The sequence below is a fragment of the Amphiura filiformis genome, chromosome 10, assembly GCF_039555335.1.
Source record: "Amphiura filiformis chromosome 10, Afil_fr2py, whole genome shotgun sequence".
In the NCBI taxonomy this organism is placed as follows: Eukaryota; Metazoa; Echinodermata; class Ophiuroidea; order Amphilepidida; family Amphiuridae; genus Amphiura; species Amphiura filiformis.
In genome coordinates, this window is record NC_092637.1 from 7,932,823 (window position 1) to 7,959,287 (window position 26,465).

General features: G+C 38.7%; 2 protein-coding genes across 2 annotated transcripts in view; one reads left to right on the top strand and one right to left on the bottom strand.

Moving 5' to 3' along the window:
• LOC140162454 (TBC1 domain family member 12-like) overlaps positions 1–3,341 on the bottom strand; it is a 62,193-nt gene extending 58,852 nt beyond the window's left edge. The window contains exon 1 of the mRNA XM_072185692.1: positions 3,187–3,341. The gene's annotated coding sequence lies outside the window, so the exon portion shown is untranslated. The remainder of the gene's footprint in view (positions 1–3,186) is intronic.
• Positions 3,342–3,396: 55 nt separating this feature from the next.
• On the top strand, positions 3,397–26,456 carry LOC140163338 (uncharacterized). The gene is made up of 10 exons (XM_072186737.1): positions 3,397–3,754; positions 16,925–17,249; positions 17,841–18,012; positions 18,576–18,619; positions 20,199–20,432; positions 21,558–21,761; positions 22,740–22,807; positions 23,455–23,808; positions 24,231–24,234; positions 25,089–26,456. The coding sequence occupies exons 2-10, from the start codon at positions 16,950–16,952 to the stop codon at positions 26,454–26,456; spliced, it is 2,748 nt and encodes a 915-aa protein (XP_072042838.1). The 5' UTR covers positions 3,397–3,754; positions 16,925–16,949.
• Positions 26,457–26,465: the final 9 nt, after the last annotated feature.

The window sequence follows — 26,465 nt, forward strand, 5'->3', positions numbered from 1 at the left end:
AGGTTTTCGGCCTGTCCCTGCGTGAATATCGTGACTTTTCAGCATCAAAGATACTTGCGATGACCAGTTTTTTGCGGACACTTTGATAACAGGTAACTTTTATAGGTCATAGGGTCAGTGTTCGATTTACCACCTGCATACCTGCACCAGTGCATGTAACATTCCCTCTGTGCATGCAGCTTTTCACTACCTGCCTGCACACGTGCATGTACGATTTTAGCGCTAGCGATATGACAAGGCCAATATACAAAAGTAAGCAAGCAGTCAGTCCGATTGGGAAAAACCCAATCTATTTTTAGCGCAACATCTTCTGACTTCATTAGAAGGGCTGGCACAAATCGCACAATTGACAATTCCCGATACCCCTATCACGTGAGAACTGTCACTTTTTTCATTGACTTCCCTAGTCTTCTACACAGCCAGTTTGCATCGGTCTGACACTCGTCCATCCTAACGAACATTCGCGATAGCCACATATAGTCTGGTCCAAGACTATGACTTCCCTTAGAGGGGCTATCGTAATGTGACATCATATGCCACCAATTCTCGATACTCTCGCACATGTAGAAGAGTGTCATTTTCATTTCGTTGAAAAAAAAAGAACCGGAATTTAAACCGTGGGAAATATTTGTCTACGTACGGAAAATAATCATAATAATGTCCAGCAAAAAAAGAAATACAAGTAGCTCAAAAACACTTGCATCATTCTGGAAATCGTGCACCTCGTCGGCGACTAGTTCTAGAACAGATGAAGCCACAGCATCCAGTGTTTTGGCTGAGAAATTGGCGAGTGAAGGGGCGAGTGATCGGCATAAAAATGACACTGACAGGGGAGGCGGAAATATTATTACAAGCTTAACTGACAATGATCGTGATTCAATGTGATTTTATGTTTGCTTTAATTTTGGTGCATGCACACTTTTTGCTGTGCATGTAGAAATTTTGGGCTACATGTACCAGTGCAGGTAGGAAAAAAATTGTAAATCGGACACTGCATAGGGTAGAAACGATAGTTGTACAATTGTACGAAAATATACATTTTGTTATAGGCCTAAAATGTTTACAAAAATATATTGGTCCGTACGTTGTGCATGTATTCAGTTGTTCGACGTATAATCTCAACAGCATGACAGCTGAGCCTGGAGTATGAACTGCAGCAGACTGCGTTACTGGCCTGTATCTCGTTTCAGGGAAAGAACGTCTCACGTACATACCTGTTTTCAATGACTTTGCAACAATGTTTCTATTGTCAGCAGTAACACCTTGCATTCATACTTTTGAGTTTGTATGGAGCACATTCGTACACATTATAAATAAGTGAAATCAGAATATCCTGAAAGGAATTTAGGTAACAAATTCAACGACACTGACCTCGCACCAGCTAATGTTTTCATGTAAACATGGCGTCATTAGACATTTTAGCCTACGTTTAGTATCCTACTATCGGATCGTTGAAACAACAAAACCTCAATCCCCGGCCTCATTCACGAATTCACTCGCCTTCCTACACCACCAGTTGTAATAAAACTCAAAACATCCCGTGTTATTCCTCAAAACTACATGTACCTTCATTAATAAAAAATTGAAATCCTAGTAGAAATCCGTTATAGAAAATTGTTTGATATAAAACGTCAACAAAAGTAATTTTTCTGAAGAGTAGATACCGTGTGTCAAAATGGCGGCTCGCAGTCGCATCCCCTGCTTTGTACATGTACCCAGGTCACAGTCTGTCTACGTGAAGAACAGTCAGGGTCAGTGGACAGCGCAACCTGTCCGCCGTAATATATGCACCTAATATGGGCATAATGGCTCCGCCCAATCTACGGCGCTGTCAATCAGCGAACAGACTCTTACGCAGGTAAGAGCTCACGCTGTCCTCACTTTAGCGATTAGGATCGACGAGCGTCAGGCCGACACAATCTGGTTGTGTAGGAGACTATCATCGTGATGACCACGTTGGAACCATTGGATTTACGCAAGAAATATTCATTGCCAGGACTGAAGCGGTGTGGCCATTTCTATGTTTGTACCGGGCAAGTACCGGACATTTTTCAACACAGAGCGGCGGATTTTACAGCAAATTCGTCCAAAAGGTAAAAAGGGTTGGGGATCGCATTTTAACTTTGACTAAACTGTTTCGGAGTAAAGGTGCGCTAAAAGTAGACCATTTCGGGGCTGTATTTGTTGTGCATGTCACATTGTGAACAATGAGTGAAAACCGACAATATTCGCTGAAGAATTATTGCCACGCTTTAGTATACCGCCGTTCCGAAGAACGGCGGTATACATGTATACCTAGAACTGCAGTGCAATCATGAGAGTACTGACAGTAGATGTCAATGCATTAAATATGTTTATGGTAAATACTGAAGTCTTAATTGCAGGACTACTACAAAGCACAACTGAGCTGGGCGTAAATCATGACTATCAAGTATCGTGTGCAAATTTGAAATCAAAGACTCGAGAAAAGATAAAGCAAAAAGAGTGAATAAAACACCAAAAAAATGAGTATTAAATATACTTTGGAACTTTGCCTATTGTGTGAGAGTTTTAGAGTGATACATATAGAGTATTTAATTTTTTTTATAAACATTGTACTGTTTATACATGAGTACGGTACTACATGTACAGGTACAAGTCCAGTTTGTTTATGTAGTTGCCTCTTCCTCATCTCAACAGCATGACAGCTGAGCCTGAGTGTGAACTGCAGTGCAATCATGAGAGTAGGCCTACTGACAGTAGATGTCAATGCATTAAATATGTTTATGGTAAATACTGAAGTCTTAATTGCAGGACTACTACAAAGTACAACTGAGCTGGGCGTAAATCGTGACTATCAAGTATCGTGTGCAAATTTGAAATCGAAGCTCGACTTGAGAAAAGATAAAAGCAAAAAGAGTGAAACCAAAAAATGAGTATTTATCTTTGGAACTTTGCCTATTGTGTGAATAGTTTTACAGTGATACATATAGAGTATTAACATTTTTTATAAACATGGCACTGTTTATACATGGTACAAGTCCAGTTTGTTTATGTAGTCGCTTCTTCCTCATACAACAACAGCATGCATGACAGCTGAGTGTGAACTGCAGTGCAATGACTTTGAGAGAGTGTGTGTACTTGCTACTATCTATGCTAGGCTGGCAGGTACGTTAATGTTCCCTGCTTTAAATACTTTTTACATACCTCACAAGTCGTTTGTGCAGTTTCCTCCAATTCTTGATCCTCTTATCTTCAACAGATCTTCATTGTTTTCTTCAAAAATAATCGCTTACTACAGAAAAATCGGGTGAAATTACTGTCAATTTGGACCTATGTTTTGCCTGTCGACTGTCACAGGATCATTTTCACTTCTTGTCCGCTGGGGGCGTTTCCACACCCATCACGTGGGTTAAAGGTCAAAGGTCAATTAAAAGGTCAACTTTTAACGCGAATGTTGACTTTTTTCTAACCCAAAAAAGTGTAATTTGTGACAGTTATGAAGAGTAAAACAGCTATCTACGTATAGCATCCGGTGGAGAATCTTAAAACCTGTCTACAATGAAGCATTTGTGATGTAGAGTCATCTAAAGTAGCCGTAAAATTAGATTTTCGTGAAGTTGAACTTCGACCGTACATGCGTACTCCCGCTCAAAACAAAGATGGATGCCCACGTACCTGTCATTTCCATGTTTCGCACGCAGTCGTAATCGTGCATTATTGACCTTGTGCAGCAGCTGAACGGGTTTGATTTCATATTCTGAGTAAAAAATATGTAAGTTTTTATGTTTGTGAGTTAATTGCTTTGTTCTTATTGTAAATTCTCAACGTCATGAACGTATAAAAATAAAGAGCATGACTGAGACTGAGTCAGTGATTGTTTGATTGATTGAACATGAAGTAGTTCCAGTAACTGTAACTCGTCAGGTCCGTAGATGCCATTATGATAAAGACTGAAGTCTTGCTGGCAGGACTAGAACATGAAGTTGATCTTTATTTTTTCATTTTATTTTGATCATCTCCATCAGTTCCAATAGACCTTTTCATACTGAGTAATTCCGATAAAACCCGAAGCATGAAATAATTTCCCCAGTCGCGCGCCGGTCGCGCACGAATAAAAGTACCTCTTCAGCATGAATGCCACTGCCAGACGACTCGCCCCAAATACAACTCGCCCCAACGGACAACTCGCCCCACGTATACAAACTGGCCCCCGTACAACTCACCCCAATGATATTAAGTACGCAGAGAATATCTTTTCTAGCATACGTAAGTTTTATCACACTGCTACAGGGCGGAACAATGGTATAGGGTCATTATTTCTCAATTCACCCAATGGGAAACACCTCACCCCCTTCAAATTTGTTCAAAATTGGTATACAGGGTGATTTTGGGTGACAAAGCTCAAATTTCAAATTTTAGCTTAATCGGACGTCTGGTTTTAAGCGCTATGCCCGCCCATTTTTAGCGATTTGGCGAAAAATGGCGCATACTTCAATATTATCGCGACCATATCTCCATAACTGTATGTCCTACTGAGCTGAAATTGGTGTCATTTTTTAGCTAATCTCTCAAATAATCCAAATCTGCTTTCATTTAGTATGTAGGAGTAAGAGAAAAAATATGACCACATGCTTGCTTTATGAAAGCCTAGCAAGAAAACAAAAAATATTACCCCTCCAATTTTTTGATATTATGTAGACAATGTATGGAGGTGTAATTCCAACGCAAATTTGCCTTGCGGTTACGTGGGCAACAAGGTCAAATTCAAGGTCAAAGTACAGAAAAAAAGGTCATATTTTTTCTCTTCTTCCTACACACTAAATGATAGCAGATTTGGATTATTTGAGAGATTAGCTAAAAAATGACACCAATTTCAGCTCAGTAGGACCTACGGTTACAGAGATATGGTCGCGACAATACGCGTACGCGCCATTTTTCGCCGAAATCGCGAAAAATGGGCGGGGCATAGCGTGAAAACCGTACGTCCGATTAAGCTAAAATTTGAAATTTGAGCTTTGCCAGCCAAAATCACCCTGTATACCAATTTTGAACAAATTTGAAGGGGGTGAGGTGTAAAATCACATTTTTTTGGGTGATTTGAGAAATAATGACCCTATATCAACAACTATATGAACGTCAATTGGCAATATTTTGTGATTATTATTGCTGAAAATGTTGGTCAAATGTGACAACTTTAGTACACTATAGCGCACGAACGGAAATTCGCACATAAATAAATGTCAATCGGTATTCAGAAACATCAGTAGAATACACGCACTCAGTAGAAATTAATTGTTTCATAATACTAAAGTAGTAAACAGAAACAGCATACCAATTAATATTCTTGGGTATGTCAAGTCTAAAAGTTGTAAAATTGAGCAGAATTGACGCCAGGATTTCGATCACCCGGACGATCACCGTACAGCGAGACCTGTCGAATTCCACTACCATGACACTGGTCAAACTGCCGTCGATCGCGTCGTTCTTTGCACGTTTTTCAATTATAATTAGGGCCTATGCCTTGCCGAGATACATCGTAAAGAATCCACCATAAAATGGCCTAAATATAATATGGCAAAACAAAACATTATAATAATAATAATATAATAATAATAAACAACAACAACAACAACAACAAAACGCTTGCGAGTTTTGTGCATTTTTATTTTACCGACTCAGATATAAAAAAAAAGCCTCAAAATAAGTTTGAGATGTTTAAAACTTGCAGTCCTATAAACATATTAAATCAGAGATCTTCTTTGACAAAATGAAACTATTAAAAGGACTGAAAAAATATTTGGCAAATTTTTCAAAGACAAATGAGCAAAACAAACACCAGCAGCAGATTTGAGATATTTTGTGGGTTCCGTGCTATGCACTGACTTTCACCCCCCTTTTTTTTTTTTTTTTTTTTTGCACCGCGTGTTAGCGGCGGATTATTTGCTGCCACTTACACGAAAAACGCCGGTATGATCATGTTCAATCAATGGTACCGTGAAATAAGCACGCTTGAACTTCGGCGATAGTGCCAGAACACACCGACGTGCTTGACAAGTCCCCGGGCCCGCGGCCGCGTGCTTTACACACTGATGTAGGCCACGGTCGATTGCTTGACAAGTCCCCGGGTCATGTAGTCTGCTCTCAATTTGATGAAGACCCCGAGAATTACGGGTCGCGTTTTGTGTTTGCGACGGAGGCGTATCGGGAGGCAGTGCCTTGAAGAAGAAAAATGAAATGATTTTGTTTGCAAAACTGGTAATTAAAGCCTAGTATTAATACGATTTCGGTCTAATTTTAATTTGGTTATTCTTTGCCCAATATTATTATAGTAACAACTGTCACGAAAGATTTCTGGTCATTTTAAACTGTGGTGTTCTATATTAATCAAAGATATAAATCTAAATTAATTATATATCTTTAATTGTTTTAATTATATAATTTTGTATTTTTTATGTATCAGATCGCCAATTCACCAATTCAAACATCTATTTATTTTTGGTAACAAAGGACCACTTCCAAATCTGGGTGTTTGATATACCTAGATTTGGAAGCCGAGTGTATTTATTATTGAAATTTTATTTATTAAGCATATCGTATGTAAAGGACCCGGAGGCTCCGGGTGTTACTGGTAATAGTCATTATCAAATATAGGCCTACATAATGCTATGTTGCGTTGATGAAAATGCTATTATTCAACAATAAATTAATTTATCAGATTTTAAAGCTCTTTGACTGTCTCCAACTAGGAATTCCCTTTTAACAAAGAAGCACCGGCGAATTGAAGCGCACTGCTGCATGTAGCATTAATCTATCGACATGATCAAATAACTGTCAATTATTTACAAATCAGAATATAGTCAGATTGCACCCTTTTTCATAAATAAGTATGATTAATATAATATATAGGTTTGATGTTTCACGGATATCAGGAAAGAAATAATGCATGTACAACATGCAGAAATGTATAATCATCAACATGGTAAATGAAAGAAAGCATAGAAACCTAATAATAATAAAAACTGAGATTTTCCATTTCGAATTATTGGAGAAAGAAAACACAAATTCGGATTTATGTGCGCAAAAGTAACATTTTCCATTTCCTTGCTTAATTCTTCTGTTGAGTATGCGTGTTCATGAGGGTGCGTGATATGTAGGCCTATAGGGTGTGAGGAAGGGTGTGTCCCCTGTCCGGAGTGGATGCAGAGAGAACAAATAAACAAAACCGAAGCCAATGAGACTTTAGAATTACGTCGTCGTCCTATGAGTCATGACTGACCCGTTGTGACCCTTTTGATGATGTCATTCCAGCTACTTCGGTCTTGTGCAAGACGATAGGCTGCAGTAAGAGATAGTCCTGTACACTCTTTGATTCCATGTTAGTGGTTTAGTATGCCTACTGCGTCAAAATCCCATTCCTACATTAAAATCTCATTCCCACATTAAAAGTATTCAGTACCATGCATGATGATATAATAATGTCTCTCTCTATATCCACCTACTGCACTGCAGGAAAAAGAAAAGAAAACAAATTCTGTTTTATTAGTAGGCATAAAAGTAACATTTTCCATTTCAGCGCTCAATTCTTGAGTAGGCCTATGTGTGTTCAATACTGCTCATGAAGGTACTAGGTGTGCGTTTTATGGGCGTGTGTGTCGGTAGGGGCGAGGATGTGGAGAGATGTAGCATGTCTACTGCGTCAAAATCCCATTCCTACATTAAAAGTATACAAGCTTATACAGTACCATGCATGATGATATAATAATGTCTATAGGCCTATATACGTTATTAAAACGCCTGCTGCTGCACTGCAAGACACCATAGGCCTCCAAATTGACGATAATTTCTATGGTGAGATCTGTCGGACTGTCTTGTTTTCTTGGGTACTTGGGTGCCAGCTAAGTACATCATCATTGTAGTTTTACAGCAATCACGAAAACAGAAACACCCACGCCCACACCCCCCCCCACATAACACACGTGCCTTCATGAACAGTATTGAACACACATAGCCTACTCAAAGAATTGAGCCCCGGGAATTGAGCGCGGAAATGGAAAATGTTACTTTTGCGCGCATAAATCCGAATTTGTGTTTTCTTTCCGCTATAATTCGAAATGGAAAAGCTTTCTCATTTAATTATCTTACAACATAATATAGGACTAATAGTAATACAATATATTGTGCATATTTTTTAATCTGTTAAAACTTTGTTTATCCGTGGGTACACAGAAAGACAATACTAATTGTATTTATAGGGTGGCCTACTTTGTTTTTACGTTTCTTACACCTTCCCATTTCACACGAAAGATATTCAATTTATTTATTCTCTCAGAACAAGCTTTTCTTCTTTATTTTTTTCCTTAAAAATGTAAAAAGTGGCGATATTTAATGTTTAAACATGTCCAAGCTTACATTGGACTCGGCCAAATTCATTATGTTTTTAAGATATTGGGACTACCATGGGTAAAAAGAATCCAATTAATGGAACAATTCAATTGTGCAATAATGTATGTGTTTATTGGTAGGTTTTGATATAATTTGAAACATTATTTTTCCCTGTTCTCGCACGCAAGACACTTCACTCTACTTGCTTAGTGCTTCGGAGGGCACTTTAAGCTGTCGGTCCCGTGTACATGCATATTTTCTCACATTAATGTAGTGTGCACGTTAAAGAACGTCACAGGCTATTCGAAAAGAGCAGGGGATCATCCCAGTCATGTTGACTGTACTTCAAAATACACTCATCTACTCTAGGTTCCAGAGTAAAAAATAAGTACAGCTTGTCTGTACGCAGTGCGACAATACTCATACATATGAGGGAGGCACTTATAAGGAAGAAGAAGAAGAAGAAGTATATGTCTTCCCTATAATCAAACACCCAGATTTGGAAGATATAGGTTGTTCGCCTTTATGCATGCTTTCATTTTAAACGTCATATAACTATAGATCTTCCCTATCTTGGTATATCAAATACCCAGATTTGGAAGCTATAGGCCTAGGCTTATGATTTCATTTTAAACTTCATAATAACCCCGCATATAACTCATATTTTTCCTGTTCATCGTCTACTAGGTGTTCACCATCTACATTTATCCAATACCCAGATAAAATAGGTGGGAGAGAGGGGGATGGCATCACGTCAAGGTGTAAACCGATGGCTCACAAGGAGAACGAGAAGGGTGCGTCACCCTTGAAATAAAAATCCCTGAGTATTCATTTAGAATAAGTTTCACCTAAGAAACTTGGAAAAAGCTAAGAGCAAATGTAGCCTATACGGAAGACCATTATCATCACAAATCGTAGAAAACCCCGTTTGAAGTTTGACACTTGTAGAGAAAATAGGAAACATTTAATCTTTGTGTGTGTTTGTTGTTGTTGGTTTTCTTAAACGTGTTTAAGAATATCCAATATGGTAGAACTAACAGTGCATGCGAGGAAGGTCTGTGCGGGTGTGGGAGAAAAGTTATTTTCTCTGAAAAACGTCATCAACCATAAGATGAAAATGACTTGACATGCACGCTATAAAATATGTTAAACAGGTTAGAGGAAAAGGGGCTACCTTGTACCAACAAAATTACCAAGATTTAAAAATGGGAAGGTTAGGGACCTAGATGCCCACGGGTCGTTCTGGTCATATTAAAATAGCTAGATAGCCAGCGACGCATGTCCCCTTGGAGTTAAGTTGCCGTGGTGTTTAAATCAATCATGATCAAGTTGCAAAAACAAAACGAATCATGATAGGCCTAACTGTCAATCACAATTATCAAAATCATAAAAATACATTATGTACTCGTATGTACATGTAAAAAAATGTATTTGATATATAGAAAATATCAAATTATATAATTAAAATAATAATATTTAAATTAAAGATATAGGCCCCATAATTGATTCAGATTTATATCTTTGTTTATATTATAAAACACCACAGTTTAGAATGACCAAGAAAACTTTCCTGGCAGTTGTTACTATAATAATATTTGGCAAAGAATAACCAAATTAATTTAGACCGAAATCATATAAATACTAGGCTTTAACCAGTTTTGCAAACAAAATCATTGCATTTTTCTTCTTCACGACACTGCCTCCCGATACTCCCGATACGCCTCCGTCGCAAACAAAAAACACAGCCCGTAAATTCTCGGGGTCTTAATCAAATTGAGAGCAGACTACTTGACCCGGGAACATGTCAAGCAATCGATCGTAGCCTACATCAGTGTGTAAAGCACGCGGCCGCGGGCCCGGGAACTTGTCAAGCAAGGTACGCCGTTGGTGTGTTCTGGCACTTTCGCCGAGTTCCGCGTGCTTAGTCACAGTACCATTGATTGAACACATAACACACCCGGCGTTTTTGTGTAAGTGGCAGCAATAATCCGCCGCTAACACGCGGTGCAAAAAGGGGGGCCAAAGTCAGTGCACAGCACGGAACCCATAAAATATCTCAAAGCTGCTGCTGGCGTTTGTTTTGCTTGTTGTGCTCGTTTATCTTTGAAAAATTTGCCAAATATTTTTCAGTCCTTTCAATAGTTTCGTTATGTCAAAGAAGATCTTCTCTGATTTAATATGTTTATAGGACTGCACGTTTTGAGCATCTCAAACTGAGTCGGTAAAAAATATACACAAAACTCGCAAGCGTTGTTTGTTGTTGTTTTATTATTTTTTTTATATAATGTTTTGCTTTGCCATATTTATACTATACGGTGGATTCTTTACGGTATATCTTGGCATTGCATAATTGTATTATCGGGTAGGCCTTCTTGGCCCTCATCTACGTCCTCCACACAATGTTATGCGCTATAAAACGAAAATAATTAACATGCAAAGAACGTCGCGATCGACGGTAGTTTGGCCAGTGTCATGGTAGTGGAATTCGACAGGTTTCGCTGTACGGTGATCGCACGGGTGATCGAAATTCTGGCGTCAATTTTGCACCTTTTGGACTTGCCATACCCAAGAATATTAATTGGTATGTTGTTTTCTATTGACTACTTATTAATTACTATTCGAGTTGATGAGTGTGTGCATTCAACTGATAGTGATGTTACTGAATGCCGATGTGCGACTTGCCGTTCGTGCCAAAGTATAAGTTGTCAAATATTGACCGAAATTTCAAGCAATAATTATCACAAAATTTTGCCAACTAACGATGTTCATGTAGTTGTTGATATACTATTGTTCTATCCCTAGACGAGTGATAAAACCTTCTTACGTGCTAGAGAAGATATTCTCTACGTACACTTATACGAGTTTGTATGTGGGGCCAGTGTGTTACTGCTGGGGCGAGTTGTCCGTTGGGGCGAGTTGTCCGCGGGGCCAGTTGTCCAGCGTGGGGGCGAGTTGTATGTGGGGCGAGTTGTCTGGTTTCCTTCAGCATCATGTACAGTGCGAAGTTCTAATGTCTGAATCATGTGAATGTTAATGTGTAACAGGCATCATAACTACGATGAACTTTCGATTGTCAATTTAGGGACGAGAGAGGTACTTTTGCCAATGATACTCAACGTGCAATTAAGCGTGTGGTTGTAGCGTTGTGTAAGAGACTGACTATGGAAGAGGTGATGAACGAAAACAAACACGTTCTGGGAAAAAATTTAACTGACGAAAAATTACGGACATTATCCATTTCTTTCCATTAGTATCTTATTGTGAAAAACCAAGTAGCTGAGGTGTTAGCTCAATATGCTAGGAAAATATTTTTTGCGATGACCCCATGTTCAAATTGGCTTAATAAGCTGTATTTTCGCGCAAAAGGGTGTCGTAATTCATAACATTTCTTGTCGGCCAGTTTGGGTACAATTTGACCCCCTAGCTTACTAAATAAATTTCGCGGTTTTCCGAACTTTTCCGATCTTGATATGAAAAGGTCTATAGGCCCTAATTGTCTCGATCCCAGCCGGTTTGTGTTCCTCCGTCACTAAACAAACCGTCTGGCGACAACCCCAAAATAACGGTCGCTGATTGGTTAATGAACTTCCAAATAAAACTTTATGTGTACTGTAGCGTGTAGGCCTGATGCTCGTCGATCCTATATAATAACAAACCTGTGATAGCCACATACAGTCTGGCGGCTGGCCTATACGTCGAACAACTGAATACAAGCACAACGTTTGGACCAATATATTTTTGTAAACATTTTAGGCCTATAACAAAATGTATATTTCGTACAAATTGTAAAACTATAATTTCTACCCTATGAATGACCTACTCACCCTACTGTATAAAAGTTTACCTGTTATCAAAATATGTCCGCAAAAAACTGGTCATCGGCTCATCGCAAGTATCTTTGATGCTGAAAACTAAGGATATTCACACAGGGACAGGCCAAAAACCTTACCTCGATCATAAAATCCAGCCGATGCATGTCATAAATAATTCATTATTCCATTGTGTAAATTGATTGTGTCCATGTATTGTTATTGCACCTGCGATCTCGCGCGAGAGCAGTTGCTAGTTGTCAAGCTGAATTTATACTCGATCGCTGGATCACCATGTGATTTCGCCTCTCGAAAACCTCTCCGAGGTTGTTAAGCATCGAGCACGCTGACTGGCTTTAATAGCAATTATCAAAGTAGTTTTGTAAACCAATCAGGTTAGACGTACTTTACTGGCGAGTAACATGGGCTCACATTAATTAATACCGTAAAAGGCCGTCGCGTTCATTGATTGGCTTACGATTGCAAAGAATGGCTTTTGCAACCAATCGCAATACGGGTTATATAATGACGCCCGGCGGAAATTTTGCACACGTCCATGATGACGTCATGCCCCAGCGCCACGAGGCTGGGGCTTTTCTGCGAAAGCGAGCGAGTGGTATAATAAAGTCAGTTTCACACCTGTGATTTAATGAAGCACATCATAAAATCTCTGAGCACATCCACAGCGCATTTGACAGATAAAAATGAAATTGGCAATTCTGAGCAACAGGATTCCATGAAATGGACGATTATGTAAGTTATTCTGCAGGATCGGTAATAATTAACAGCTGGTCTGCTTTATTTGAAGTGCATATTGAAGTTTGTAAGTTTGTGACTTTGTATGTTATGTGCAATTGATATTAGGCCCTTCGCACTAGATTATTAGTTTCCTGTTTACCGCACGCGTCCGAAATTGAAAATCTCAAAATAATTAATTATTTTATTTTTATTTCTAATTTTCTCCTTTAAAATAACTTTCAACTACTTCTACTTGCCATTTTCTGACTTTAATAATATCAACAATAATGATGAATCAACAAAGAGTACAACTCCACCTTCAGTTATTTATAAAATCAAATATTGTTGTGAAATAATTAAATGCCCGCTCTAGTCAAAATGAGTCAATAGTAGCTTGTAATAGTTCAAACTAAATAAAGAAAATAAAAGATAATTAATAATTAATAATTAAAAGTCACCTCGTCCCTTTTTTTTTTTCTTTTACAGGAAACTAATAATCAAGTGCGAAGGGCCTTATAGGAAGCTTAAATTGGCAGGCTGTCATGCAATTCATCCGTCTCTTCTGAACATAGGGCCATGCGTTTTGAGTTGGGCCGGTAATGCGTTACATGTTTTCGCGAGATGAAAATTGCATGTTTTTTCATTTAGATATGCATATCTTTCACATATTATACCCAACATACAGGGTGTATCAAAATGATTGGTACCGAAGACTTCTCATTGTTTGCCGATTTTTTAAACTATTTTTTGTGCCAGTTTGGGGTTAATTGTTTAAATATTTGTACTTATAGTAGTTTTATCTTCTCTAAGAATTTTAGATCATAAAGATAGCACATTCTATTCAGAAGTTACACGATTCTAAAGGAAAGTAGCTGTTTTTACACTTTTCATCGTAATGCTGGATCAGTAGCGCACCATTTTCAAAGCTCTATTTTACTGCAAATACCTTGTGAGGATGATATGTTGAAAATCATGGAAATAATTAATATTTTCCTTGCCTATTTCTACATTCATAATAGGCCTACATATTTGTAATAATCAATATTTATTGCTTGAGAGTAATATTATTGACTTGAATACTTTAGGTGGGGTGAAAGAAGTTTGTGTATCAACACCATCCAGGGCGGTAATTTAAATTGTATTTTTGAGATTACTAAGTAGATGGTGTGGCAGAATGGCTATAGACTGTAGACAGTGTAGGTTAGTTTAGACCTGGTAAAAGTTATTGGAATGGCTCCAGAAGTATTCCACACTTCAGTGTGCATTCATAGTTAAAAATCACTGGTCGCCACGAAGCTATGGAGAAGTGCAGAGGCGATTTAGGAGACAGTTTCTAAGAGCAAGGCGTATCCCATGCAAACATGCTATAACTTGCATTGTTTCAAAATCTGGTATGGGCAGTTACAGAATGGACCCATCCCAGTTGTTAAGTTCTTTCAAGATAGGGCTTCACCTCACACTGCCAGAGTCGTAAGGCAGGGACTTCAGGAACTATCTTTCTAAAAGCATGTGTAAAGTAATTTTATGTTATGTATACTGTGGTGAGATATTGAAGAGTATGTATGCAATAAATAATTCAAGCAGTGAATCTATTCATCTTGTGTTGTGTAAGTCAAACCATGATTACGACGATCTTCGTTTAAATGGCAATAGCTCCCAGATGCATCAACCTATCAACTTCAGATTAATAGATCAATAAGTTAACATATGCCCATTTCTATTTATAGTACAAAAACTATATTAATTAGCAATTTTATATTTTTGATATATTTTTGAAAATGTCACATAGCCCGGTACCAATCATTTTGATACACCCTGTATATAGCGTATACATTTTCTTGCTGCAAATGAACCAAGGAATCAGCCCTCGAATTAAGGATCTGAAGGGGCACTGCAACTTTTTTAGGGCAAGTTGATAATTGCCTTGGATTTTGTAATATTTCAAGAGGGCATCATGGCAACTGTTGAAAATTTGAGAAGGGCACCAAGGCAATTTCTCAAAAGTGAAGAAAACACACACAAACATAGATCTATGATTATATAATAAAGGGGCAGGGCTGGGGCACCCACGGCAACTTCATTAGAGGGCACGGCAAGTGACTGCCTTGGGTAAAGGACATATTTTAAGGGCATTACGGCAGTGGGGGTGGGCACCCATGGCAAAATGCCATGGGTGCCGTGGGTTACACAAAAAATGTAATTCGAGGGCTGCAAGGAATCCAAAAATGCACTTTAAAATGGCACAGGGTGTAACACTAAGGAGTTATGGAACTGAAAATACCAAATATTTGAGGGAAAAAATGTAAAATTTGACAAATTAAAAAAAAAGTTAGCTTCACCCCACATATTTAAAAGTTTCATATTTGAATTCCTCTCAGTCAGAGCTTTACATATATAACATCATAGGGTTCATTGAAATTGAAATGATTTTGCACCAGCCTCTTTCAGGGCATATTTTCCCATTGACTTCAATGTGTAACCCGAACGGAAAACAAAATATGCAAAATTGCTTCTCAAAGCAAATTAAATTACCTGGAATATGATTGTATGGTGTTATAGTATGCAGTTTAAAGTGAATTGTAAAAATGTGAAAAAAGAAATGGACCTCTAGCATCATATGACCCCTGGGGGTCACTTTTATCAAATTTGCTCCTCCTGATCCTCCTCCTCCTGATTCTCCTCCACCCCGCATATTATGCTAATTAGATGCAAATTATTCAAATGTGAATAACTTTTTACAACTTTTTTAAGGTTTACTGTATTGGTCTCATCACAAGCTTTAATTTGACACCAAATTTAACTACATAGGCTGCATATTAACTGAGAAAAATTAAAAAGATGAACCCTAAAATGTTGCGCGCATGTAACATCTCCACCTATTTACTGGCCCAACTCAAAACGCATGGCCATATATTGACGTTCAGGGCAAGTCATACTGAAGTATGACTTGCCCACACAGGGTATACGGCTGGCCTGAGACTAATTTTATACACATGCGATGACGATCAGCCAATCGTAAGCCTTGTTTATGTCCGTTTAGCTGCACTGCTCATGCGTCATGCCGATCAGCGGCACACAGTGTCATCGACCCTATATCTTCATGGGAGAAATCGCCATGGTAGGTTGAATCCACAGCCACGATTGGCCATTTGGTTCAGACCTTTGAAGCTCTTTGAGACGAATAATTAGTCGAGGGACATGACTAAGGCTACTCACAATAGCCATGTAATTGATCTTGGTTGTGCGTGAATAAGCTTGTATACCCCATTGAAGTCAATGGTCATCGACTTTTATACTGCCTAGTAGTGAGTGCAGCTGTACTACACGATGTAGTCCATACAGGACCAACGCAATATAAAATTAGAGTTTTGGTCCGATTTTGAGTTCAAAGCGCACGGCCAATTTTCAAAGCGCATTCTAGCGACCATCATATCTGTTCAACACGTATTTACAAGTGTATGAGACCACATCTGGTTTCTTGAGAAAAATTCATTTACGGGAGATATTCATCATTTTCTAACCCGGTATCCGAAGATTTTCGCCTGATATCAAAATCGTGCATAGCAATTCACGTGTATCGATCCCGTGTATTCATTTTAGTGTCTCTGCTACACCAAATAATTATTAGCCAGGAGGTGTCGGTGTGCGGCAAGCAACATGAAAGTATGAAACCAGCATTAGAGCCGCCATTTTGACATGTGCGTTCTACTCGTGAAAAAAATAACCTTTTGTTGACGTTTATAAAACAAAATTTTCGATAACGGGTCATACTAGGATTTTAATTTTTTAATAATGAAGTTACATCTTGTTTTGAGGAATAACATGTGAAGTTTTGAGTTTTATTTCAACTGGTGGTGTAGGAAGGTGAGTGAATTCGTGATGAGGTTTTATTGTTTCAACGATCCGATAGTAGGATACAAGACGTAGGCTAAAAAGGTCTTACGCAGTGGTGTTCTTGAAATCATCTAGAAACGCTTCATTCCTTGGTATCGTTATTACTTATTTTCTTTCAGATCAAATTTCTATTATCAGTGAAAAATGAACAGAAAACGAAAAACTGATAAACCAGCCTTGAGTTTCGCCGACTCCAGTGTGCAAGGCAGATCTGCAGACGGCGTCAACGATGGAGACCAGGATGATGTAGTTGGTGATGAAGAGCGCCCTCCACGGGCTAGGGACAAAAGGACCATGCCAGATTGGTTCAGTGACTTTAAAGTGGCAGAAAGTGGAGGGGACGTCAGTTCAGAAGAAAATTTTGTGATGTTACCAAAGTCTACCAGAAGAAGCGGAAGGAACAAGCAAGAAAAGGACGAAGATTGGCAACAGGATGAAAATGAGGTGAGACCTTTAGAACTAAAAACCAGGATCTTCCCAGTTGCTGCTCCCCTGATTTAACTGGACCCCTGGATTATGCCGACGTTATTGCGTGAGGTCACTCAGGTGCATACAAAAAATTCAAATAAACTTGTAATCACACAAAATGACTTTTAAGTGATCATGAGGGCGTCCTGATGTATTCCTTTCAGTGTCCCACGATTAGCGACATGTCCACTGCTTACTCTGCATGAATGGTCTGATATTAGGCCTGGCATTTTCGGGTAATTTTGTACCCGGGTTTTTTTTTTATTTTTTCGGTTTTGTAGTATCCCTGGACCTAGACCTAAATGCTAGGATCATTCATGGACATGGTTGACCTAAAAAAAGAATTTCGGGTACCCGGGGAGGGCATTTCCTACCCGGGTAATGTAATCTCGGGCAGGTACCCGCTAGCCCGCCCGAAAATGCCAGCCTTATCTGATATTAAAGTGGGTTGCCCCCAATTTTGCAAATCGTTCCGCCGTTCTTAGGGTGCACTGTTTAGTCTGACTCTTCAAAGTTAATTTTGAAATGCGTTTCAAAATAATTTATAACTTGTGTAAATAATTGCAGGTTCTTCTGCTAGATGAAGAGTCAGAAGAAGATATCGCAATAGATGAAGACGACGATGATGATTTTGAGCCGTCAACGTCCAGAGCCGCCAAGAAACCTAAGGTGAATCAAAGAAAACAACTGCAAATGAAGAGGGAGAGGGAGCGACTAAGGAAAGAAAAAGAACAACAAGGTATGGTATAGTTTAAGACCAACTTTACAGTATTTCCCAAACCCTTGGGCTATTCCATTTAAAATCCACACTACCTCTGTTGAAGATTTTGGAAATATCTTCCACAGGGGGAGTATGAATTTCAAATGTAATGAACACATTTGGTGACTCCATTTGAATTTCATACACCCTCTGCCTCGGAGAAAGATTCAACCTGAATCTTCCACTGAGGGAGGGCTGGTTTCAAATAGAGCTGCTAAAGTATTTAAAATTCATACTCCCTCTGTGGAAGTCATTTCCAAAATCTTCCACAGGGATATGAATTTTAAATGGAATAGCCCACTCCTATCTCTAGCTCTAAAGCTGAATTCATACTTGATTGCTTTGATGCATCGCTTTTGAAAGTGATAGACAATTGCCAAATTTTCCAATGCATCGCTCGTTGCTTTTGCATAAATACTAATATGGCAGTCTCGATTACAGACAACAATTAAAATATCCAAAAGGCCACATAATATATGTTTAGAATGAAACAAGAGCCACGTTGCTTTATTTATTGTTTATTATTTGTTTTGAATGCACAGAGGAAGAACTGCGTTTACAAGCACAAGCTGATGCCGATCTTGAGGTAAGACAAATATTCTCATCTGTCAATACACAGTTCTTTAACCCCAGTATGTTTGTACATAAAATGACCTTTGAATATGTTGGGTATTAACTCAACTTGTGGTCACATGCTTGATTTATGATTATTAAAGGAAGATGGTGCAATTTATTTGAAAAATGAAATTCTTTAAAACGTAGGTATAACATAAAATATCGTCCTTTTTAAGCATAGAATAATAGAATAATAAAATAGAGTACCCGTTCAGGTGATCCAATTTAAGATTCACACTCCCTCTGTAGATGATTAATTAAGGTGACGTCTTCCATAGGGGGTGTGTGGATTTCAAGTGCAATATCCCCATTGGATATGAGACTCATGAATAGTGCATAGCTTCCTAGACTGGTAACGAGCACTTCATCAAGGGGTCGTGGACGTTTGCTGAAAAGGAACAAAAAATAAAAAGAAGACAATTTTTCCAAGTCAATTTTGTGATCAAAATGGCAATTTTTAAAAAGCAAATGCCATAAGTGGTCCAAATTGCAAATCTTTTGACATTTTGTAAAACTTTTGGGAAACTGTTAACCTCATACAATGCTTTTATTTGATCAAAAGATACCATTGGTCAGCAAAAGGCAAGTCGAACACAACATCATAAGAACTTCTGCTAAAAATGTGTGCCACAGATCCAAAATTCAAGGGTAGTTAGGAATTTGTTGTCAGGGTTGTTTGATTTAAATCACGCCGATTTAAATCATTGATTTAAATCGTGATTTAAAAATCACTTGATTTAAAAAAAAATCACTGATTAAAATCAACTTTTTCCATTTTTGAAAACATGTAAGTTAATTTCTTGCTTAAATTGACTGTTTTGCTTCATTCTTATTGCTTCTATAACTTTTGGATACAATTAAAATACCTCTATGATGTCCCTTTATCTCTTGTTAAAAATTCATCTTCAAGGTGCAGAATTCAACAGGTTTGTTCCCTATGATTTTACCAAATATTTTCTTTGAAATTTTCACATGTAAAACATGTTTTGATTTTTTGTAAATACCTGGTAGGATTGTGCATATATATGACTAGCATTCCACTGGCAGCCCTCGAATTAACCCACGGCAACCATGGCATTTTGCCGTGGGTGCCCATCCCCACTGCCGTAATGCCCTCAAAATATGTCCTTTACCCAAGGCAGTCACTTGCCGTGCCCTCTAATAAAGTTGCCATCGGTGCCCCAGCCCTGCCCCTTCATTATAAAATCATCTATCTATGTTTGTGTGTGTTTTCTTCATTTTTGAGAAATTGCCTTGGTGCCCTTCTCTAATTTTCAACAGTTGCCATGATGCCCTTTTGAAATATTACAAACTGCTGTGCTGCCTTTCCTTTTCAGTGGAAATCCAAGGCAATTTTCAACTTGCCCTAAAAAAGTTGCCGCGCCCCTTCAGATCCTTAATTCGAGGGCTGTCCACTGGTACTCTTTTGACGTTATCATGGGGGTACATGTATAGCAGTTCTTGGAATAAAAACCAACAACCCTGTTTGTTGTGCTAAAAGTCATTTTAAACTTATGGAAAAAAAATGTACCTGTCCTTTAATTTTGCAGAAAGCCCTAGAACTGAGTCGCATGGAGGCGGAGAATGAGGCTCGTATGAAGCAGAGAGAAGAGGAATTTCTGGCTGGCATTCATGTGCCGGAGGAGGAGGAGGATATTCTCAATGGTAGTACCAGCAGTCAAATGTCTGGACGTATGGCAAATTGTAATAGTACTAAGAACAATGACATGAGGGATGATGCTGGTGCATTACCGGTATCTTCTGTCACAGAAGATTCAGAACTGGTAAGTATATGTAGGATATGGCTAAACTGCAATGCAGCCGATACACGTTCAATTTTATTGGGCAATGTCAAAGACCCTAGATACAAAATCTACCATTGCGCACTGCAAACACGATCATTATATAACAGAGCTGCCAACCCTCTTTGATCCTGCAGAAGACTTCCTCATTTGCTGACAATTTTCTTTCTTCTGCAAAACATATTAAATCTTCTGCATTTGCAGCCATCTGGCTAAATCTTCTGCATTTACAGCCATCTGGCTAAAAAATCCAAACAAATCAATTATACGCTCACTGTCCTGTCCTTTTGCAAAAAAAAAGGTTGAGTAGCCTTGGAAAGGCATTTTTAAGGGTCTCAAAAAGCTAACATCCAGGAGCTTTCGGGGGCGCTGATCCCATGCAAAGGGCCGCTTCCCTTGGCGCAAGAGCTTTTTTTACACTTGCATTTACATATTCCAATGTTGGCAGCTCTGATATAATAGTGCAAAATGGTAGATTTTGGATCTTTGATATTGCCTAATATAGTTAAATGTGTATCAGCTGCATTAAGCGTATGAAATAGGAGCACATTAAAGTTATGGAGGGATCCATATAATCTTTTCTTTTTCCCTTTACTCCTTGCAAAGTCCAGAAAGCAGTTAAACCAGGTCTTGTTTTGTGCATACAGACCTAACTGTCTAACACACATAGACAGGTCCATATTTTGCTGTTCTTTTAGAGAATAACGGTATTGTTTTTAGCCGCTGGAGTGCATCTATCGTCTCATATAACACGGGCAACATCATTATTTTAAGTAAAACAACGAGGTTAAGCCGAGTTGTTTTACCCCAAAAATAATGATGTCGCCCGTGTTATATGAGACGATAGATGCACGACAGCTGCTAAAAAAACAATACCTTTATTCTCATTCTTAAACACTTTAATTCAAATAAAAATATCGTAAGTATTACAAATTTTTGTTGCAGTGCGCCTCCGATTGGTTCAAATAGCGAGTCCGCATATCGCGCCGATGCACACACGCTTACCCATGTGATATTGTGTCATATCACACGGTAAGAACCAATAAGACTGCAGGAACGTTCTCAATTGTTGAATGATTAATTTATCCTTGTATCCCATTTGTTTAGGACGTCATCAACACAGTTCCTACAAGACGACGACCCATACATCGCTCCTCTCAGGAAGTGGAACAACCCGGCCAATCAACCCCCAACCATTCCCAAGAGCTGATTAATGCAGATTTGGAAGATGCCACTCAAATGACAGGGGGTGATGATGTAGTCAGAAATAGTCAGTCCCCATCTCTGTTTTCTCAGGAGGGTAGCATTCAAGTAAGTATAGTCCGTTCACTAGATGGCACTTGACCTTTGGAAAGTACACATGGTCCCTAGGGGAGACATACAAAACTTTTGGAAAATGTGTGGTAGCTTTAGTGAATGTTGCCACAACTTTAAAATATCTTCTTGTGATATATAATTATAGTTATTAAAGTGGAAAAAGAACAGGGTCATGTACCATCTTATACTGAATAGACTATAAACAAGAAGACTTTCTCCAGGCTTGGGAGGGGAGAAACAGCATTTAGATTCATTGGGCTATTCCAGTTGAAATCATTCACCCCTATAAAAACATTACCTTATTCTTTGCTACAGAGAATGTGAATTTCAAGTGGGGTTACCTGAATGAATGACTCCATTTGAAAACTACACCCGATTGGGATATTAAGGTCATGTCTTCTGCAGAGGGTGCATGGATTTCAACTGGAATAGCCCATTTTCAGTCAGTCCCCATGTGGGGATACGGTTTGATTGATGAAGTGTTAATCAGAGACCAGTCCACCCATCTTTTGGACAGCCTGTCTCAAATGTAAACGGGTAGAAATCCTCAACTGTCTTATGTATAGCAGTGGTGCAGCCAGGATTTTGGCGTGAGAGACGCAAATACAAATATTTTCTGTGGTTCACTCTGCCCCCAGCTACTACGCCACTGATGGATAGACAGTTATGACCCGAGCTACCCTAAATATACTGCAGACACTTAATATTTTTATTTATTTTTAAGGAGGAAAATAAGTAAAAGGCCATTTAAATTTGATATATTAATTATGTATAATAAATTCTCTAAAAATGGAACAAAGTATTCTTTTGTATCACTATGTTTTAGTTAGTAATTGAAAAAAGTTAACATTTAGTAGATTTGTTACCCGCCCAAAAAAAATCCCGACCTACCTGCCCTATTTTTTTATGTTATGTCAGTGTTATCATACAATTCTTTTTAAAAGAGAAAAGTGGTATTTTCTTTTTCAACAGAGTAACCATGAGATGATTTCAAGTACATCTGGTGTGTCGCCATCAACCAAACCAAAACAGCAAGAATCGTAAGTGTGATATTAAAGAGAATTAGATGTGCCCCAACCGGGAAAGTGTAGAATGATGTCCTCATTTGTCAACATTCTGATAGTGTGCTAAAAAAGTGTCTGACATACCACCAGAAACGGTGCAGTTGTGTCTGAGATGGCACAATTCCTCCTGGTTTATTATTATGGAAAAGGGTATTTCTGGGCATATGCATATCTTTTCAGTGGTGAATGAAACAGTAGATTACAAATGCTTTAGGAATAGTAGGGTAGTCTTGAAATATAAATTCAGCAGTGTATATTATTCATATTATATAGTATTTTTATTTTGATAAACAGATGACAGGGAATATTCTTTTTTAAAGAATCGGCAGGTAGTGCCCATGGGGTTGAAACCCCATGGGCACTACCTGCCGATATATCAGCCTCTAAGAACTACTTTGATTGGTTATAAAGAGGACTATATCATGTATTTAGCCAATCAGCAATATAGTATGAATAGTCAGTAGAGGTGAAGGGGATAAAGCTTAAAAGTACCAAGAGATCTAAAAGCTTTATTTTGATTGGTTACTAAGATGACTATATCATGCAATTAACCAATCAGTGGCACTGTAAGAAAGTCAGTAATGCCCATGGGGTTAAAATCTGAAATTTTGATTTGGTTATAGAATAATTGGAAATCTATGCGATAGAATTGACCCAGCTCTATTCAGAACAGCAAGTAGAATGGGCCTACGGAAGCGCCCTCTTGAAGACGTACAGACAACATACCAGCGACGGAAGATCCCACGTGCAGTCGTCGTACCCGAACCACCAGAAATATCAACTCTAGACGAATTTGATTTTGATAACGAAGAGAGGAGACGGGTGGTGACACGGGAGAGACGTAATGGGAATGGAAGTGGATCACAAGTCAATGCTGATGGTGGAGACAGGAGTCAGAGGAGTGAGAAAGGAGAGTTATCTGACTTCTGGAGTCCTCCAGATACGTATGACCCTGGACAACCTCTTATAGATACAAGGTAAGAAAGGGACAGACATGGTGGGAATGGGAGGGGATCACAAGTCAGTGTTGATGGTGGAGGCGGAAGAATGAGAAAGTGAGAGTTTCCTGACATCTGGAATCCTCCAGACGCTTATGACTCTGGACAACCTCATATCGATACAAAACGGGTTAAGTCGGTGCTGATGGGGAGACAGGAGCCAGGAATTTTTTAGGAAGCAGAGAGTTTCTTCAGATCTGGAATCCTTTTATTTTTTTTGCTGGTTGTGTTGCTGTTTTAAATTAAGCTACACAACACAATTGGGGATGATTATTGATTGAATTTCTTTATTGGTTCATATCAAAGCATTTCATTCTACTGAGAATATGATTCTTATTCTAACCTTTAACGTTTGTTTCTTTTTCTTTCATATTTGTTCATCTCAACCAACCATGAAATAGAAATGTAAGTATATCACATATATCAGGAATGATTAAACACAGAGTCCTATTTCAATTTATAATGCCAATATGCCATTTTCTTGCAAGAAGTTGATCATAACTAATGCATGAGAATTTTCAGCTTTAAAACTGAATTCCGTTTGTTTGTTTTTAGTCAAAATTTCTGCAACTTATTTAATTTCAGCCAGTTTTTGGTACTTTTTGCCCAATTTTAGGTGCATTTTCAGTTTTTCAGGAAAGTGCAGTCTCATGCTTGAATTAGCTTTCATAGTAACACATTCCTTAACATTGAAGCTATAAAACCATCCTAAGCCTAAAAATTGTTAATCTTGCTTTAAAAAAAGTGACCGCTTTAAAAAAAGTGACCGAAATAGTGTGTGAATGGAATGCACAGGATTTGTTTTGAAATTGATGTACATTGTAACCTCACATTGTTTTGAATGTCCTACCTCATTTACCAAGTTCTAGGTTAAGGGTAGAACTACAATCCCAGACATAAATAGTTCAAACACTTGTGTCAAAGTAGGACTGTTTGATATCGTATTTCTGATATACTTGACATATTAAAATTTCACTCTCTTTGACTTGAAGTCTGAACCATTTCCTACTACTACAACCCTCCCCCTGCCCCACCAATCAATGTTGGATGTAGGGGTGCATGACCAAAAAAACACCAACCAACAACATTGATCAGGGAGAATGGGGGCATATAAAAAGTACCCATGTTAAAGTGTTCGAACAATTATGACCGGGATTGTAGTATGCACCCTGAATTTAACAATGACACCAATACTCAAATCCATTATGATAAAAATAAACAAACCTGTTGATTTTACTTGACATTTTTTTACCTTCCAGCAACAAGACAAGCCATCTCTCTATTCACCCAAAGGAACGTGCGTCAAAACCTATACCAAAGTCATTCTGAAACTGCTACGTCACTACTGTCTTCGCCTGCGCAAATCTCAAACTAAAAGCGCTCTCCGTATTGAACGTGGCACACCAGTTATCCAAGGCCCGTATTTTGCAGGGACGTTACGCCACAAGAAACGCGGTGCTAAGACCCCGATGCCGGTGTACGATTTGAGCGATGATGAAGATGAGATATCCAATAACGCGAGTCAAGACGATTGGAAAGTCGCAGTGAAACCCACCAAAAGACTGGCAATCAAAGACATAGTAGCAAACCGTAAAAGAAAGCGAGTAAATGTACTCAAAGACAGCGATAGCGATTTAGACGATTTCCAAATTGGTAATGTAGCCAAGACGCAAAGAACATTACATGGGAGTGAGCTGAAAGTGCAAGACTTTGATATAGATGTGGAGAATGTTAACGAAAATGTGCCTTTGCTTGCATTAGAATGTATAGCGACTATTGCCGGCAGCAACCGGAAGCTAAATTTCAGCCAAAAACCGTGCACAAAGAGTAGGCCTGATGATAGTCCTACAATTGCCGGCACTAGTAGGATAAGTGATACCGGTGTCACGAGTGGGAATAATGAAAATGAGAATTCCTCGCCGACCTTACCGTATGATGATGTTTATGAGGCAGAAACGGAGGAATTTATAAACGACGAAAACCAGCTTGGTAAACCGTCAAAAAGCGGATTCAATGAAGCAGATACTGTGTTAGTTAAAGAGGACTCGGTCGGTAACAAGTCAAAAGCGCCCTCTACCTCTGGGGCTGTGGTAGCTCCATCAGATATTTTAGTATCGGATAAATCGTCTACCCCGGTAATGTCTCAGGAAGTTCAGAATGGGAATGAAGAGATGATTGGGGCAGACAGGAGTGAGAAACCGCAGCAAGACGATCCATGTTTAGTTGACTCCACTACTATATCAGTGCTACGAAAATCCAGGAAATTAAAAAGGAACATAGATAATTCGCAAGTTAGTCACCAAGGTGCGGCAGTTACTAGTTCTGAGAATCAAGAGAACATGAATGGTGTTGGTGACGAAAACACAACCAAAAGCACTGCAAGAAAAGCAAATCCAAGTGCTCATAGTGTCTCTGGGGCAGAGACTGATTCAAAAGAAAGCAAAGTTATAGAAGATGGGGAAGAGTTGGCATCAACTTCTGACACTAAATCTGTAAATCCATTAAGTAAAAGAACTCGAGAAAATGTGGAGACTTCATCAGAGTCATCAAGGGAAGTAAAGCCTCAAAGAGAATCGCCAGTGGGCGATGATGTTTCTAGTATGCCAAAAAATGCTTCACGGTGGTGAAACAATGTC

Coding starts and splice junctions, on each gene's coding strand:
- LOC140163338 (XM_072186737.1), top strand. CDS start 16,950: ATGAACAGAAAACGAAAAACTGATAAACCAGCCTTGAGTTTCGCCGAC. Junction 18,013..18,575: donor GAAAGAAAAAGAACAACAAG/GTATGGTATAGT, acceptor TTGAATGCACAG/AGGAAGAACTGCGTTTACAA. Junction 21,762..22,739: donor CTCAGGAGGGTAGCATTCAA/GTAAGTATAGTC, acceptor CTTTTTCAACAG/AGTAACCATGAGATGATTTC.